At 40.3% G+C, this 16,737-nt stretch overlaps 1 protein-coding gene across 3 annotated transcripts in view; it reads right to left on the reverse strand.

The window, feature by feature from the left end:
- Positions 1–12,272, reverse strand: part of SGCZ (sarcoglycan zeta) — a 431,982-nt gene extending 419,710 nt beyond the window's left edge. For all 3 annotated transcript variants that reach the window (XR_007904954.1, XM_051790352.1, XM_051790351.1), the window contains exon 1: positions 11,257–12,272. Coding sequence is in view for 2 of the 3 variants with exons in the window: in XM_051790352.1 (XP_051646312.1) it covers positions 11,257–11,295 (39 nt within the window). In the remaining variant the exon portion in view is untranslated. The remainder of the gene's footprint in view (positions 1–11,256) is intronic.
- Positions 12,273–16,737: the final 4,465 nt, after the last annotated feature.

Consider the following 16,737-nt stretch of genomic DNA (forward strand, 5'->3'; position numbering starts at 1 on the left):
TCCTCATGTAAAAAACAGTATTTTCATGGTGAAATGTTCAAATTATTTTTTTCTTAGTTCACGAGGTGAGAAGAAAAAAACATTTAAGCAAATAATAATAAAAGAAGCAAGAAACAAAACCCACCATCATAGCCCTCTGCAGCAAGCAGGCAACTTGTGTATTGGCCCATGATTCTTCGGCCAAATTCTGAAGTAATTCTGAAATAATTCTGAAATAGTGGCAATTCAGCATACACAAAGTCTGGGAAATACCATATGAAGAGGGGGCACTTAACACTGTTATAACAGTTCTGGTTTGTGAGTGATGATCCAACTTAAGATGCTCCAGCGACCAGCTACTAGCTGCCCACTGCCCCTCCAACAGAGCTTCCTAACTACTGCTGAGCCAGCTGTATTTTACTTTGGATCTTGGTTTGAAAGTGTTTGCATCCCCTAAAATTAAAATTTATACCACTTTATCATTGCTAGAAAACTTGTGCACTCACAACTGCGTAACTGGCTGGCAGGTCAGATAAGGATGTGCGAAAAGCACAGAACTGTGTTGAACTGACTCAGGTAACACAGTGGAAGGCACCTTCATTTGGCTCACATTGTGCTACTGGCTTCTTCCAGTAGACTTGCATCTTGTCATCTCTCCTGTTCCCTTCTTCCTCATACTACTGGCTTTATCTGGGGGAATCACAAGAAGATGCATGAAGTATTTACTTATCAAAGCTATAGACTATTTTGGCATTGTTATCGATTATTAAAGAAATCCGTAATTTTAAATGTAAACAACAAGTTCATGCACATAGACAAAAATGTGGTGAGTCAGTGAAATTTCTATTCAACTAGACTCCTGTTTTAAATAAAAATCACAGCATTATCATAAGAAAAATGTAAGTTTATTTATTAGTTGTAGGAGCATACTTAGTCACTGCAGATGGAAACAATATTGGTACCTGTGATTGCCAGTCTCTGGAAGTACCATCAGCTCTTTATTAAAGGCTAAGGTAGCAAAAAAGTTATTTGGCATTATAAGAAACAGAAGAGTACACTTGTTCAACAGAAGAAGACAGTTTTTCTCTAATATAATATCCAGTGAAAGCTGAGTGAAATGGGTCTCAATTTTTTTTTCATATGATTTAGGGGAAATTTGCATTGCCCAGGAGCACAAGTTTTGATCCTATACTTAGATCAGCGAACTATAAAACATATGGCATACCAATTCAGTGGTAACATTCCATTAGAACAGTAAGACAGTAGCTGTCTTAATGCCATCCAACTCATACTGACAATAGAAACATCAGCTGTTTTCACAGGTTGTCAAATTTTTCTGGTCCCATCACCTCCTATGCAAGCCCCTGTGTATAGACATGGGCTTCCTACAAATTTTCTGAGTAGTCATTTGAGTTTTCTAGCACCTCAAGCAATAAATTTCACTCTTTTTTTTTATATGCATTAAATGTTGCACATGCCTTACTTAGTGCATGGTAATGCTAGCACAAAACACTTGGTTATCCTATTTTTTTTTTAAATTACAAAATACAGTGCTAAATCTGTGTATAATTAAGATATGTCAGTAAGGCATCAGCAACAGTGCAGACAGCCATACAGCCGTTTTGATTCAGTTTGCCACAAGCTCAGGACACCATCACTGTGCTGTCATTGGTTATTGCACCCTTTAGCCTTCCCTTTCAACTTCAAATCATTACATTCCACTTGGCTATTCTAAAACTGCACTGGCAAGCACTGCACGTCTATTACAAAATAATAGCATTGTAGTCTGATACAGCAGCATATGCCCAATACCAAAATGAATTTTACTCAATATAATCTATAATTCCTAACATATCAGGTGCTAGGCTTCAGCACAGCTCTCCTAGCGCTCCCTCTCTGCTCTGCTCATCATGCTCCAATTTTCTGCCTACTAGGTAGATTCATTCATTGATCAAGGTTTACAAAAATCCAAGTTCAATAGGACAGACAGCACCTCAGCAAAAGGTGCCTTCTGTTTTATGCCTGTCAGCACCATGATGAAAATTTTATCATGAGACACAAAGATACTACTCACATACCCATAATTTTATTAATCAACAGCACAAGTGGTCTCACTAGACTGAGTAGATGACATATTTACATGAACAGTGAATGTTATCTACCTCATCTAAATTAATACTGAACAAAATAGGCAGTTTAACTAGGGAGGAGTCTCTTCTGGGCAAATAGATCATTTTCCAATCACATACTCACTTGCACCTCATAATGAGTTGGGGGAGAAACGAAGGTAGGTATGAGATCAACTCTAAAAATAGTAACTCGCTCCCTTGAAAGCAAGATATACTTACAGAAATGACAATGTCAATGCCAGTACTGGGGAAACAGCACATTCTAACTAACTTGTTAGTCTATGAAGAATGATATACTTCTGCCAGATTTTTCAAAAAAATCTAATAAAACATTGATGAAATGGAAGAATAATTCTCCCTGCATGAAGATTAAGTGAGAACATGAGTCTATACGACAGACAGGTTTTGCATTCATCTCATGTCTGCTCAACTGCAGAAGTCATTGGGAAATGGTACATAAAATATTTCTAAACTGATGTGTATCTGAAACAGTAGATGTCAAGTCCTACAGGAAGTGGCAGTCAATATCAGCTTGTTGCTAGCTATTTTTGCAACCACCTATTAAGTTTGACACAGCTAGGCAGTCTCATGATAGGACTAAATCCTATTGTTTCAGAAGAAATAAAAGGGAAGATAATTATTACCAGTATTTACATACCAGGTACTGTATCTAAATGGATAATTACACACAAGCCTGTGTGCTGTCCCTTCAGAGGGAACTGTGGTTCTGACAGTATAAGGTTAGAACTAAGGGTAGATGCCTTAGGTACCCCACAAACAGGAGTAACTCAGCTGACTTCTACAGAGTATTTATCATCTGTTGTCGATGACTCAAGCAAAATGAAACACAGATGGATCTTGGTCCCAATTTTTGTCTTTTTCTTTTTTGCCTGAACTCTTCTAAACTTCTGAGAGGATTAAGCTTTTGTGTTGTTTTGGAGGAGTGGATTTTTGTAGTGAGTGTCTCCTAGTTTGTACTTATTCAGAGCTAATTTTCAAACTATTGGAAGTAATAAATGATGCCATGAGTTTCATCTTTAAGGATAAGTAGTCTTCTGGAATAAATTTCCAGCCTCTTTGTAATGCATTCTGAAATCCTCTCTGCCATTTATTGAGGCATAGATCATTCAACTTCCTTCCTCACACATATATATCACACGGTGAATGGGATTTACAACAGCCAGCCTGCTCAGCAGGGAGACTCCTGAATTACCCAAGACAAATTACCCAAAAAGTAGGAAAAAAAATTAAAAAAAAAAAAGCAGACTATAATCTTACATGTCTCCTGAAGCCTTACAACCTTGACAGAAGTTTCTCTAGTAACTGCAATTCACATTCTTAAATGTTCTACTGGACTATAATGACCAAGCAATCACTTTGAATATAAAAATTGGCTCAATCTTTTCTTCAAAACAGAAACAACCCCTCCAAGTTGTGCTACAGTCTCATTTTATTGTTTAAAATATATGTAGTTTAAACTAATAGTAAAAAAATTACATTAAATGAAGACCCAGACAATTTTTACCTCATTTGGACACTTATCAAGTGAAAGCCATTGGGGTCACTATTGTGTGCTGAACTCATGTCTGCAAAGAAATCACCCTTGAGCACCCTCATTAGATCTCAGTCCTCAGGAGAATTCGCTATATCTGGTGGATGAATATCAATGCCCCTGAATAGGATAAATCCTAAAATACTCCTCTCAGTCCAGATGGGAAATATGCAAACAAATGTGTTAATCATTAGTGTGATGTGCCTAAGCAGCATTACTAGGGAAAATCGAAGTATTTGCAAATGCTTGGTGCCTGGTGAGTGAGGTGGGGTCTTCATGGATTCCTTTCCAGGACAGAGCCTCCATTGCACTGTAGGCAACTTCCTCATAGCAGATCCTAAGGGAAATAATGAATGTTCCTGGAAAACACAGGCCTTAGAGCTCTCACAGCTTGACTTGTTAATGTCTTGACTACTTCCAAAGCTACTTATACTAACCAAACCATGTTTCTGCCCGAGCCTCAAGTGCCATGAGAAAGGACAGAGTGCAGCTAGCCTTGACCCCTCCCACCACAGAGCGGGGAGGCTGGATGTGCAACAGCTAGGCACCTTTCTGAGTTCAGATTTAACACCCTTTCCAATATAAGGCTTTAAATTGAAGGCAACATAAAAGGCTTTAAATCTGAAGCCCAAATTTTGAGGCTTAATTCAACTAGCTCTTTTCCCCTTTATTATAGGTAACTCGTGAAATTTTAGATTGCCTTTCAACCTTTGTCATCTCTGTTGATCTATGTGCAGAACCATACTAGCTTATAAAGCAGCAAAGGCGCTATTGATTTTTTACTTCTAGTTTTTTATTGTTTCATGTATGTTGGCAATTTGTTAAATGCAAGTCTAAGTTAAGCAAACATAAAACCTTTCTCTAACACAGTTCATTTACTTGTCTTCGACTAGTTAAATGGCAGAACTGTTTATGGAGTGCTTTGTGCACTAGCTTTAAGAAGAAATAGCATAATTTATTGTTACTGATTAACTTCATTTGTAAAGAATGCTACCTGTAATTTCAGTGGTTTACGTCATTTTTTTCTCAACTGCAGGTCCCAACATACCTGGGCAACTGCACTGCCTGCATTCAGGATAAAGTTTGGAAATTTTCCCCCTTTCTTGAATCCAACTCAAAATAAGTTACGAACAATTCAGAATAGAAGAAGACCTACATTACTAAGAAGTAGAAGTATCATCAACCTGATCTTGAAGAGTGAAAATAACAAAAATGCCTGAGGGGTTCTGATCCACTTTCCACCAGGATCATGGTACAAAGAACAGTGCATTTAGAAAGCACAAATTAAAATTATTTCTGTTTTCAGTTTATGTCCTACTAGTAAATGTACACAATTACCTTAATACAAACTGGGAAGGATGTGATTTTTCAGTAGTGGAAGCTTCCGTTCACTAACACAATTTGTCTCTTCAAGAGTTGTAGGAGCAGGAAGGTGGAACCTATAAATTCCAGATCGTGCTGCCCACATGAGCTGAAGAGGACTGCTAAAAGAAAGAAATATGGCTAAAGGCCAGATTTTTATGCCTGAGGCATTCTACTACTTGTGACACTGATTGTTAGGCATATCACTGATGTGCTTCTGCTGATGTAACTGTACTGACTCAATTAAGTACTACTAATTTTAAATTGCAGAAAAATACTCTGTCCTCATACAGTACTTTTCAAGCAGTGCAAATACACAGCGTTTATACCACACAATCCTCCTCAAGGTGTTATCTAGAAGTATAATAAGGTAGGTACAGATAGAAGGCTTTTTTTATAAAGTTGCTGAACCCCAGAAGCTTGCTTTGACTTACTCAGTACGTCCGTAAATCTGGCCTTGTGGTATTAGCTGCAGTAATGCCTCTGAGAATAAAGCCTTGCATTTTCTATCTCTCACCATTGTGGTTTAGCCAACAGTCATTCCTTCCTGTGACAAGGAACAAAACCCAGAGCTTGTGGATAGCAACCCCACAATATCTTTCCTCACAAAGTGTTTTGTTGTGGATCAAAGAGTTAACATGCAGTATCTTAGAGGAAGCAGAGGATCAGATGGCTTAGCAGATAAATGTGTCTTCATTCTTGGACTGTTAAGTAATTCTGGCTTTACAATGCATTATATATGGCTGCAGTCAAAAGTACAACAGGGCATTAAGAAGGTTTCTGTAAGCTCTTTAAATGTACAAAGTATGTAAAAATAAAGGCAATAGTACAATTTCTAACCTGTGTTCTCCAGGTTTCTTTTGAAGGAGAGAAGAAAATGACAGCACTTTCCCTACGGGGAACTTCCAAGTCAAAGTGAGAAAAGACTCTATTTGTAACTCAGTGTGCCTTTTTTGTTATTAATATTTGAATCCTTATCTTTGTCCTTTGGAATGCTGGACCTTTAGAGGACATAGAAACAAGTATGTTGGGCATGGATTTACAAAATTTATATAAAATACCACAAGGTGAAATGATTTCACAGGAAAAATCTCTTGTGACATTTTTGCCAGAATACTTTACAAGCAATCTTACTCCTGGTCTAATCAGGAAGCTGGGAAAGCAGTATCAACCTCCAAAAGGTTAAGGGACATAATAAGAAAGCGTGACTGGGACTCACAAATATGTCTTCACATTAGAGTGATTTATCTTTGAAAGGCTCGAGCACGAGTTATACATTGTCTCCAAATCTTACATTCAGACCTATACAAACAACCCAGCTTTCAGTAGCATCACACACTAACCTCTTCCATTTCAGGAAGAAAAAAATGTGTTGCTAACCTTTATGTAAATTCCTTATATCTATTTTTTGTAAAGTGCACAATACAGTGGCAGAGGAAGACAACAATATTTATCCCAAAATCCGTGAAGAACAGGAAGAGAAACTGTTTTTTTCTCTTTAACGAAGCCTTCCGATTTTGATGTATTTTCCATTTAAAGAGTGTTGAACTTAGCAAAGCTGTAATGTACAATGTCAAAAAGCACAGGTTATACTGATTCTCTGCGGTGATAGTACACGAATGATTTCTAAAGTGTATAATGAGAGCACTGCCACTGTCTCGATCTTTTTTCTATGTCTGATGAACAACTATATCTTACACACAGAATTTTCTCCAGCCTCCTGGACTATGTCTAGTCTTTATACATATTGGGAGATGGAGAGAAAAGACCACAATAGGAACACAGAGAAAAGGAATTTGCATGTATATTACTTTAAAACCATTTCAGCTTGACCTTTCATGAAAAAAGGTTTAAAAGCTGAATTGTCTGACTGTGGATGCAAAGGTTAATTGTCTTTATTGAGTACTGCTGATAGGACCCTAGTAAACTGTGAACACAGGTAGAGAGAAGGGAAGAGAAGAGGAGAGGTTTTGCATTAAAAAGACTAATTCCTTAGTATCCACACTAAGATGTCCACATCCCAAGCAGAGACTTGAATAATTGAAGCAGGTTTTCATAAGAGCATGTTGAGTGTTATGGAGTACTATACTTTCCATTATGGAATGACTGACTTAAAACAGAAATATACCCACCTACCTAGTCTCATCAAAAGTCATCTCTGGCCCCTTCGTTTAAAAACTAAATAAATTTTAAAATTACAGACTTCCTTGAGGTATTAGTTCTCCTGTTAATTTAAATAGTGCAGTGATTTACATGTTTAAGACCATAAAACTACTGTTTAAACCCTTGTTTAAACTCTTGTGGTTTCCTTGTTTGAATTTTTTTATCAAATATTTCACAAATACATAAATCGTATTGGAAGACTATTATTGCAAAAACCTCAGCTGTGAGCCGTTTCATGGGGATTTTAAGTGAGTAGTTTTATATCACCAGGAAATGTAAAACTGTAAACGGACTATAAATATTCTCTCATGAACTGAATAAAGAAATTCAGATAATACTTACAAGATGATTCAGAAATAAAGTGTTTAAAGTTTTTTGCATATTCAAACTGCTAAGTTCAAGACACTTAAACACTATTAAAAAACATCTTGGGATTGTAAAGAAAAATTCTCACTGAAACAATGTCTTCAAGTAATAAATGGCTTCCAGGATGTTTTTTATTCCATCATATTAATAATCACACTGTTATGACACATTCAATTACAAACCAACTTTCCTCCAGAAAAGTATCAGTGTTTTACAGACTACAAGGAATACTATTTCATACTATCTAAGACCGTACACAAACTCTGGATTCTAAACGAATGTAAGAGAAATAGTCATGATATAATTGTCTGTCAAATGACTGAGCAAATGTGAAGGACAAAATCTGTAACAATCTATCCAGTGTCAATGAAAATGACAAATGAACAGAGTCCAGCAAATACAAATGCCTCTCAACTAGTCTTTGCAAATCAAGCTCAGACAATTTCAAGCAATTACATGCCTCAGCATAAGTTTTGACTACACTAAATACAAAGTAAGTTAATTCATCATATTTTATACATATATACAAAATAAAAAATCCTATAAAATGCATAATACTCACATAACCATACATGTGCATGTATGTTCAAAATGTAGGTATAGACTCTCACATACACTTTAGGTAACTTAAAGTCCTTCACAACACTAAACCCAAGACTGCAGTGCAACTACAACAGAATTATTCAGTTTGTGTTTTCAGTACTACTCCTTTAAAACAAAAACCCCACAGGTTTCTGAGTTAAAAAGTCAGAGGAAAGTTCTTGTATGCATCTGAGACAGAAGGTGAGACAGATCAAAGGAAAACCAGAACAGCTCAAAACCTCTGGAAGAGTATTTTCAGTACTGATCTCTTTCGTCAGGCTTTCAGTCTTTGCACGGACTAGTAAGGGGAAGCACACCTAACCTCATTAGTAGGTGTTGCACACATGATACTTGCTCAATTTTTCACAAAACCACCCTTCAAAATATCTATTCATTATACATCAACACATATAATTCAGAATTCATTACAATCAATGCAATAAATAATAGATTTCAAATTTCTATTTAATGCCTGATCTGAGATGTATGGAAGCTTTATATATCACATATATTTCCAGTATCATTATTGCATGTTATTAGAGACAGCACATTTGATTTGTATTAGTAGGGAAGTTGTCACTATTCTTTTTGTTGCTTACTGGCATACATTTGTCATAATGGAGAAAACCCAATATCAAGAAACAAAGTGTTCAACCTGTTTCCAGAATTCTTGGCAAGCTCTGTTACGACACTGCTACCATATTTGACATTCTTGACATGAGCCCTCCGTGCAGTGTGGTGCGGAACAGGGTCCACCGGACACCTCAGGACCTCTGGCTGCCTGCTATCTGTACACCCTGACTCTGCCTCTTTGGTCTGGCAAAGGGCTGTGTCGGCCCAGGAGAAAAGCAGTGGAGCACTGAAATGATTTCGGCTCTCCTGAGGCTACCCAGAAATTGATGAAAGCTTTCACGACTTGGAACAGTATTGGACATGCTCTTTACTGTGCCCAACTACAGCAAGGTCACCCGCTGGGAACCTCCTAGAAACCCAAGAGCTTTGTCCTCCACCTCGTACTGCTGCTGGTGGGAGAGAGGCTGGACGGGTCGCCCTGCGGGGAAACCCCAAATTGCAGAAGCGAGGTGTGCTGCCGCCTCGCACCGCGGTTTGGCAGCCCCGGTGCTGTTGGCGTGGGAACTGCTCCCGGTGCCGCGGGCTGGCGGCCGGGCCCGCACCACCCCCTGCCGGCGGCGGGGCCGCGTCCCGATCCCGATCCTGATCCCGCTCCCGCGGCGGTACCGGGCGGTGTCCTGCCGGCGCCTGGGATCTCTCCCAGCAGCCACACGTGAATAAAACACTGGTAAAAAAACAGGATAAGCAACGTGACAAAGTGGCTGATCCCAGAGAGCTGCCCAGATCCTAACAGCATCTGCAGAAATGTCTCCTTTGGAACATCTTCTCATACTTATGGGGGGGGGGGGGGGGGGGGAGAAGATGAAAGTGCCGATGCTTACTTCTCAGCTCTGCTGCTTTGCTCAAGGTCGTTCAGCCTCTACACGCTGCAACATGAGTCCTAATGGCAGCGCAGATGACTACGGGATTACTGGCAGCCCACAACTCTGCCCCAGCCCGCGCTGGATGCCAGGCTCACAGCGGGACGTGCCTCAGGCTTTAGGACAATTCATACGAAGTGCTGCCCCCTTGTAGCATAAACATATTTTCTTTAAGGACCCTTTAAAAATAATCCGGTACAATAAAACTTCCCCCCCCCTTAAGAGGAAGACTCGGTTCCTGCCTTCCCTACACCAGCTGCCTCTTCTGAATACTGGGAAGGCTGAGGCAGGAGGGAGAGGACTCCCCGGCAGCTCAGGCAAGAAGCTTTTGCGGCGTGGCAGCCCTGCAAGCGCTGTGAGTATCAGCGGTTTTCAAGCAAATCAATTGTTTTATGGCCTTTCCCGTCCTGCGCTTCCGTCACCTCAAATACTCATACAGTGTCACAGTCCTGGGGTGGTTTTCCCTGGGGGGATTTATAGCAGTTCGGAGCAAGACTGGGGGGGGTGAATCTGTTTATCACTGATGTCTTACACACAAGTATGCTGAAGTACTTTCAGCTCTAGTTTGTAGAAGGAAAGGAGCCCTCAGCAGCAGCTCAGCGCTCACCAGTTTACCTTCACAGAGAAGAGCTCTGGTGCCCAGAGGGGGTGTCCCGAGCATGGCTGTGCATGAGGTACAATATAGCCTTTCCCCTCCTCTGCCTTCGCTTTTTTAGCGCTGTCTCCGCCACCACCGCTGCGAGGTGTGTGTGTCCCGCCCCTCCGGCTTGGCCCCGCTGCGCTCGCCCCGTGCGCCCGCTGCCTCGCCGCTGCCTCCCCTGAGCCAGCCACCCTCTTTACTGCATGTAGATAGATAGATTTTTATTATGATGATTTGAGCCAAATCAGGGCCGGGGGGATCTGGCAGCAGGTGTGGGCAGGCTCTCCATCTCCGCAAAGGAGCATGCTCAGCGCTCTCAGGCATGCTCCTTCAGCGGGGAGGGAGGCAGAGCTGGGCCGGGGTGGTGGTGGGGGAGCAGAATCCTCACAGCTCTCACCGTCCTAATGCAAAGTTTGATTGTTCCAGCGGCCCTGGAGCTTGGGCCGCCCCTGCGCCTCCTGCCCCGCATCCCGCCGCACTGCCGCCGCTCCGCTCGGCTGGGGGACACGGGCGCCCCGGGGGCGGGGGATGGGGGGTGGGGAAGGGTTTCCCCCTCGCTCCCGACGGCGAGGGGAGGAGAAAGAGGTAGGAGATGCCCAGGCGAGAATGGCTTCGGAGCCAACTTCTGCCGGGAAACCCGCAAGTCCGCTGCTGCCTCCTCCCCGCTGCCGCCAGCGCTCATGCAACGCCGAGAGCACACGGGCAGCACCATCACCACCACCATCATCACCACATTATTAACACTATCATGACGATGCTAGGGGCCCTGCAGGCGGAGGGGAAGCCGCGCTAGGCTCCGGTAGCCGCCTTCCAGCGTTTCCCCGCGCCGCGGGGCGGCCGCGCCCGTCTCCGCGCTCCCCGCCCGGGTTGCGGGATCCCCGCGCACCGCCCGCACCGCCCCGCGCAGTCCCCGGGCCGCGGCCGGGAGGCGGAGAGAGCAGAGGGGGATCCAACCCCCGTCACAACGACGGCACCCGGCGGGTCGCCTACCTTGAGTTCCTCTGTCTCCAGGTTTGCTGATCTGTCCATAGAGCGAAACTGAACGGAGCGGAGAGGAAACTAGGGAAGTTGTGCCAATAAAAAAAAAAAAAAAAAAAGGAAGAAGAAAAAAAATGATAGAAAAAAAAAAAAAAGAGAAGCGGGGAATCTAGTCTCTCAGTTTCCAGCCTAAACTCAGCCTTGTCCTCCAAACCCTGGCAGCTCCCCTCAGTCTCATTCTCCGCGATCACGCCTCCACCGGTTAAAATAAACAAATAAATAAATAAATAAAATATTTCACTTTTTTTTTTTTAATAACTCCCTTAACGATTAAAGCGACAGGTGATCCTTCCCTGGTGAAAGAGATTCGCGTCCTCTGGCAATGAAAGGAGGAGACAGAAAAAAAAAAAAAAAAAGAAAAAACAAAACAAAACCAAATCCACTCAGTTTAAAGATTTTTTTTCTTCTGCAATAAGCTCAGAAACCGGCGAATTGCAGCATCCCAAGAAAAAATCCTGTTTCCCTGGACGGCATCATGCAGCAAATTTCAAGCAAATGTGTTCAAACTGAAGAGAACAGTCTATGATAAAAGCCTTTCTCCGTCATGCCTACTCTGGTAGCTAATTTAGCACCCTGTGAGCGCAAGGCATTAGCGATGAAAAATTTCGCTGGCAAGATAACAAAATCCCCCAGGTCCTGCATAGACTCAAAAATTGTTTTGCAGCTAGTCTCTCAGTAATAGTAATAGTAAAAAGAAAAAAAATTATATATAAAAGAAAGTCTGTAAGGGATGGTCTTCTTTGAAGGTTATGCTAAAAGAGTTGGGAGGAAAACAGGAGGTGGATCTCTTGCAGAAGAGAGAAGGGAGAGAGAGAGGCAGAGATTTCCCCCTCTATCCCTGTTGTACTGTCCTTCACCGCCAGGTGACTGACTTCCCTGCTCTCGGCCTGCGCAGGGGGGGATTTCTCCCGCTCTCAAACAGCACTATTGCCTCCCCGAGCAGCTCAGCCACGGCTCCGAACGCCGGCGGCCGCCGCGGCGCCAGCGCCGCCCCGCCCGGCCCGGGGGCGGGCACGGCCCCCCAGCTCCCGATGGCTCCTCCCGCTGGTCCCACAGGTTTTGGATAGTAGCCACCGTCACCAATTTAAAAGCCGGTACTGCCTCATGTATCTTTTTTTATGTATAAAAAAAGAAATATGTATATTTATGTCTACAGATGTGTCTAAATTAATAAAGTGGTGTGGAACTTAGTCTTTGGCTTGCAGTGTTTTTGTGCAGCTGTTGAGTGTATCATTAACGGGCTATGGCTTTGGTGGAGCAGCGATCTCTGATGGAACATGGATTAAGTCTGAGACTCTTTCAGGGTGTTACTTTGCTAATCTCCTTTTCCAAAGGATTCACTGTCTTGTGGCTCTCATATCACTCTAAAGGAAATCAAAATTAAGTTGAAAAAGAAAATCACATTCCTCTCCACCAAGATCCTGATTTTATCTCAGTCTCTTATCATGTATCTGTCACTTGCAGTTTTGGAGAAGAAGGCTGTGATTTTCGGTTTCCTACTATCAGCCCTTTGGGGCCCTTGTTTATTAACTCTATTAATGAGAATTTCAGAACTATCACTTTCTAGTACTATCACCGCCTTTCTACACTACTTTAGACAGAATTGGTATTCCTGATAATTCGACATAAGTAGACTGACCTAATAGCTCCAAGCGCACATTCTGTTTCCAGTTCAATCTAGATTTGTTTGCAGCTTCCAAAACTTCAAGGTTAGCATAAGCTTAAGCCCTGAATGATGACCAGTGAGAGCCATTTCTGAAGACTGAATATAGCCCTCATGTTCTGGACAACATATAGATGGGAGGCTGATGTAGGTCAATGACATTTCTTCTCATTGCACAGGTTCATCGTGAATGCATTGTAAATATCGTTAATCTAGAACTGCAATTTGTAAAGATTAAACACTTGGTCTGGTGTTCCCACGTGAGCCAAAATTCTCATGTCCACATAAAAGACTGCCAAAGTGGACACTAAATCAAGCTTCTGTAGGACCTATAGAAATTTAAGAGAGTGTTTTTGCCTGGCAGAAAAATAGCACCCTACCCCACCCATCCCCCCAAATAAAAAGCCTGGGGAGACCTCTGTAAGAGACCATGCTGAAGGAAGATATCTCTCAGAAGGCACTTCTAAGCCTCCCTAAATGTGTCAATATGCAGTATGAGTAGAGGAAGGGACTGCCCCAGTGTGTGCACCAATCAGGGGACAGAGCATGAGAGCACCTTGGTGCCCTGGCTGGTGCCACAGGATAAGCAGAAGACCCCTGAGCCTCTCCACAAATCCATGCCTGTTTGCATGGTGCTTAGTGGATCAACAAGTCCTTGCACAAAATGCGACTTTATAAAAACAGACCTGCAGCACTTCGACCTTTCTGCTGACTTGTTGCTACTATATTGCAGACTTTCTTGGATTTGACACTCCTCAGTTTGTTTTCATATTGGCACAAAATCTGTGGGAACATGATACATTTGAGAATCTTCTGCTGAATTAGGCTGATGTTGGTCAAGAGTTCAGGGAAGAGAAAAAGAAAATTGACAGGGCAGTCATATAAACCTAACTTCCTTAGAAAACAAATCAATTTTGATTGTCAATTGAATAATACTTTAAAATATATTTCACTCTTCATAGTTAATATAGCCTAACAAGTGACTTTAAAGGTTTCTTTGTTGCTAACTGTTACATTAAAAGAGGCAGAAAAGATGAATTTTCTGTCCAACCTGTATTAATTTATTTTTTTGTCTATCAGTGTCCCCCCCAGGAGATCAAAGCCTTTTAATGTCCAAAACAATATGTTAACGTCTCACCTAATAAGACCCTTAGTTTAACAGAATCGCTGAGATGGACATTTGATACCTTTTATGTATAGGGACTGATCTTAACAGCAGTAGAAAAACCCTTCAGCAGGTTTCTCCTATGAGTTATTTTGCCGTCAATGAAACTGCCAGCATCTAAAAATGGACTCACTGTAACAGTTCACGAAATAACACGTTTATTAATACAAATTTGTGACAACTTATGGGGTTTGCTTTGTCTGGAATAGGATCTAACTGCAAAAAACCCACACTTAAATTATGTAGTAATAATAATAATGCAAAGCATAGGCACACACGCTAAAGCAAAAGCAACTTACAAAGAAGTAAGACGACTTACACAGAATAAGTAAAGCAAAAAACTATAAGGCAAAAGCAACTTACAACAAAGGAATAAATAAAAATTTTAAAGTACTATGGAGCAAAAGTAAAATTAGTGTATATGTATAAAGCAATCACTTGCCCCAAGGCATCCCGAGAAGGTGGAGGAAGAAAAGGTAGCCCGCCGGTTACCTCCACAGAGATAATGGAACTTCTCCACGATTTTTGCTTATGTCCAATCTCTTTTTATACCTTTTTCTTTAGGCAGTTTGAGTGGCTATAGTAAAAAAACTAATTTTTGGGTGATAGACAGATAAAATAGGCCCAAGGGTCCACTTACCGAGTTCCCTGCAAAAAAAAGGCCGTGTTATCTGAATATCACTCCTTTCTTTGTTTTAATCCTTTTATTGGTTTCTGGGAATGTCTGCTCAGGTGTGGGGTGGGCAGGGTAGGGGTCACAGGAAACCATCAAGGAACCTTTTTTTCTTTTGTGTGGCTTTATCTATCACCTTACAATTTCCACCCCGTGACTATAGTCACTCAAACTACACAATATTCAAATTATGGTTTTGCAATATGATATGATTTTATATTGTGGGGATCATCCAGTATTGATGGAGGTAACTTATGGGCTAATTGTGTCATGGTTACTCAAATTTTAGTATACAATACAATTATTAAAATGAGAAGCAAAATGGTTATTATCAATAATCTAGTAACAAGAAGAATCATTTGATTGAAGATTCTGGCAGCTGTAGGTGACCATCCAAAAAGGATGTCTCACCATTGGTGTTCCCCATCCTTTTTCACTCATTCTATCCTGCAATATATTTCTTCTATATCATGATATACAGTAATCAGAGGGGTTTTTCCATTTCCTTGGGCTTGTTTTAGTAATTGTTTCAAGTCTTCATCTTGCAACAGACTCTTTTACTAGCATGAAATTCATACTAATGGGGGTAGGCTGTAAATCCCGATTTAGAATATAATTAGATTCTAAAATATAATAATTAAAATAGCATTTTATAATGTTAACAAAATTACAAACACAACCATTGAAGTCATTACTTGTATCTACAACATTATCTGCAAGCCCCGAATTACAATAAGTTTTATATAAGCATATTTTTTATTAATGTATACAAGGATTGTTTTTAAATTTTTATTAGGATAGATTTTAAAATTATGAACATTTTGTTCAGTGCCAAGACAAATGTCTTCAGCTTTAATAGTATTTCCTTCACAAATAAATATTTGTTGCTCCTGTACAATACATATATTAACATTAACAGTTTATTATTTATTTTCATATTTTCAGGTTCATGCTCTATGCTTTAGAAAATAGAGCATAGTTCTGTGATAATTTAGGTTTAAGGTATTGTTAGCACAAAAGCTGTAGCTGTATTGCTAGTGGGATCATAGCTAAAATTGACTAGATACCACCAGAATTTAATTTATGTATATATTTTTTTTAATTAATTGTGTTATTCCAAATCACATTCTGAATTTTAATAGGTAAGGTGTTTTTCCTCCATCTTTCTTTTATGGTGGTAGTTGTTATTGGTTTGGATGATGCTAAATGCATCTGTGATCAATTGATGATCTTTTTTCTTTTTTTTTTTATCAATTCCCTCTCATTGCGATAACACATTTGTTAAAGACCATTGATTAGTTCCCAAAGTTAAAAGAGAAAAGTTGTAGAGGGTTATTTTGATTTACTTAGGTCAGTGGTAATTGCAACCAGTTTATTAATTATTATATTAATATTTGAGAGCTCCCGTTATTACAACTTTCAATCCTGTTCTCAGGATATTAGTTACATTCCACATATAAGGTTGTCAGAGATGCTGAGCAAGCTGGTTTCATTGTGGAAATACTATTTTGTATCAACAGCTTGGGTTGATTTGTATTTTTAATAGATTGGTAGGAGGCTGAGGTGCTAAATATATTTTTTCAATAATAAGTTTGAATTGAAGGCCCAAGCTTGCTTGAGTGTTGAGGTTTGTTTAAAGGTATATTTTAAGGTTAAGTTAGTATTCATACTTAAAAAAGCAGTCATATATATTGTTTTTCTTTTTAGTGTAGTTTACAACAATGTGTAAGATTGTTGTCATGCATTTAGAGCATTATTTTTAATTTAACATCCTATTGAGCTGATGTTTTTGTTAATTCCTTTGAGAGATAGAAAGTGTTGATTTCCATTCTTCTTTGTAATGGTCCACTTTTCTTTATAAAATGTAGGTTAAGCATAAGTATACTTAAAAGTACACATTTTTTAATTTATGACCACCCTGTCACACATAAA

Source organism: Manacus candei, unplaced genomic scaffold, assembly GCF_025592945.1.
Source record: "Manacus candei isolate 608988 ecotype Guabito, Panama unplaced genomic scaffold, ASM2559294v1 h1tg000028l, whole genome shotgun sequence".
NCBI classification, from domain to species: Eukaryota; Metazoa; Chordata; class Aves; order Passeriformes; family Pipridae; genus Manacus; species Manacus candei.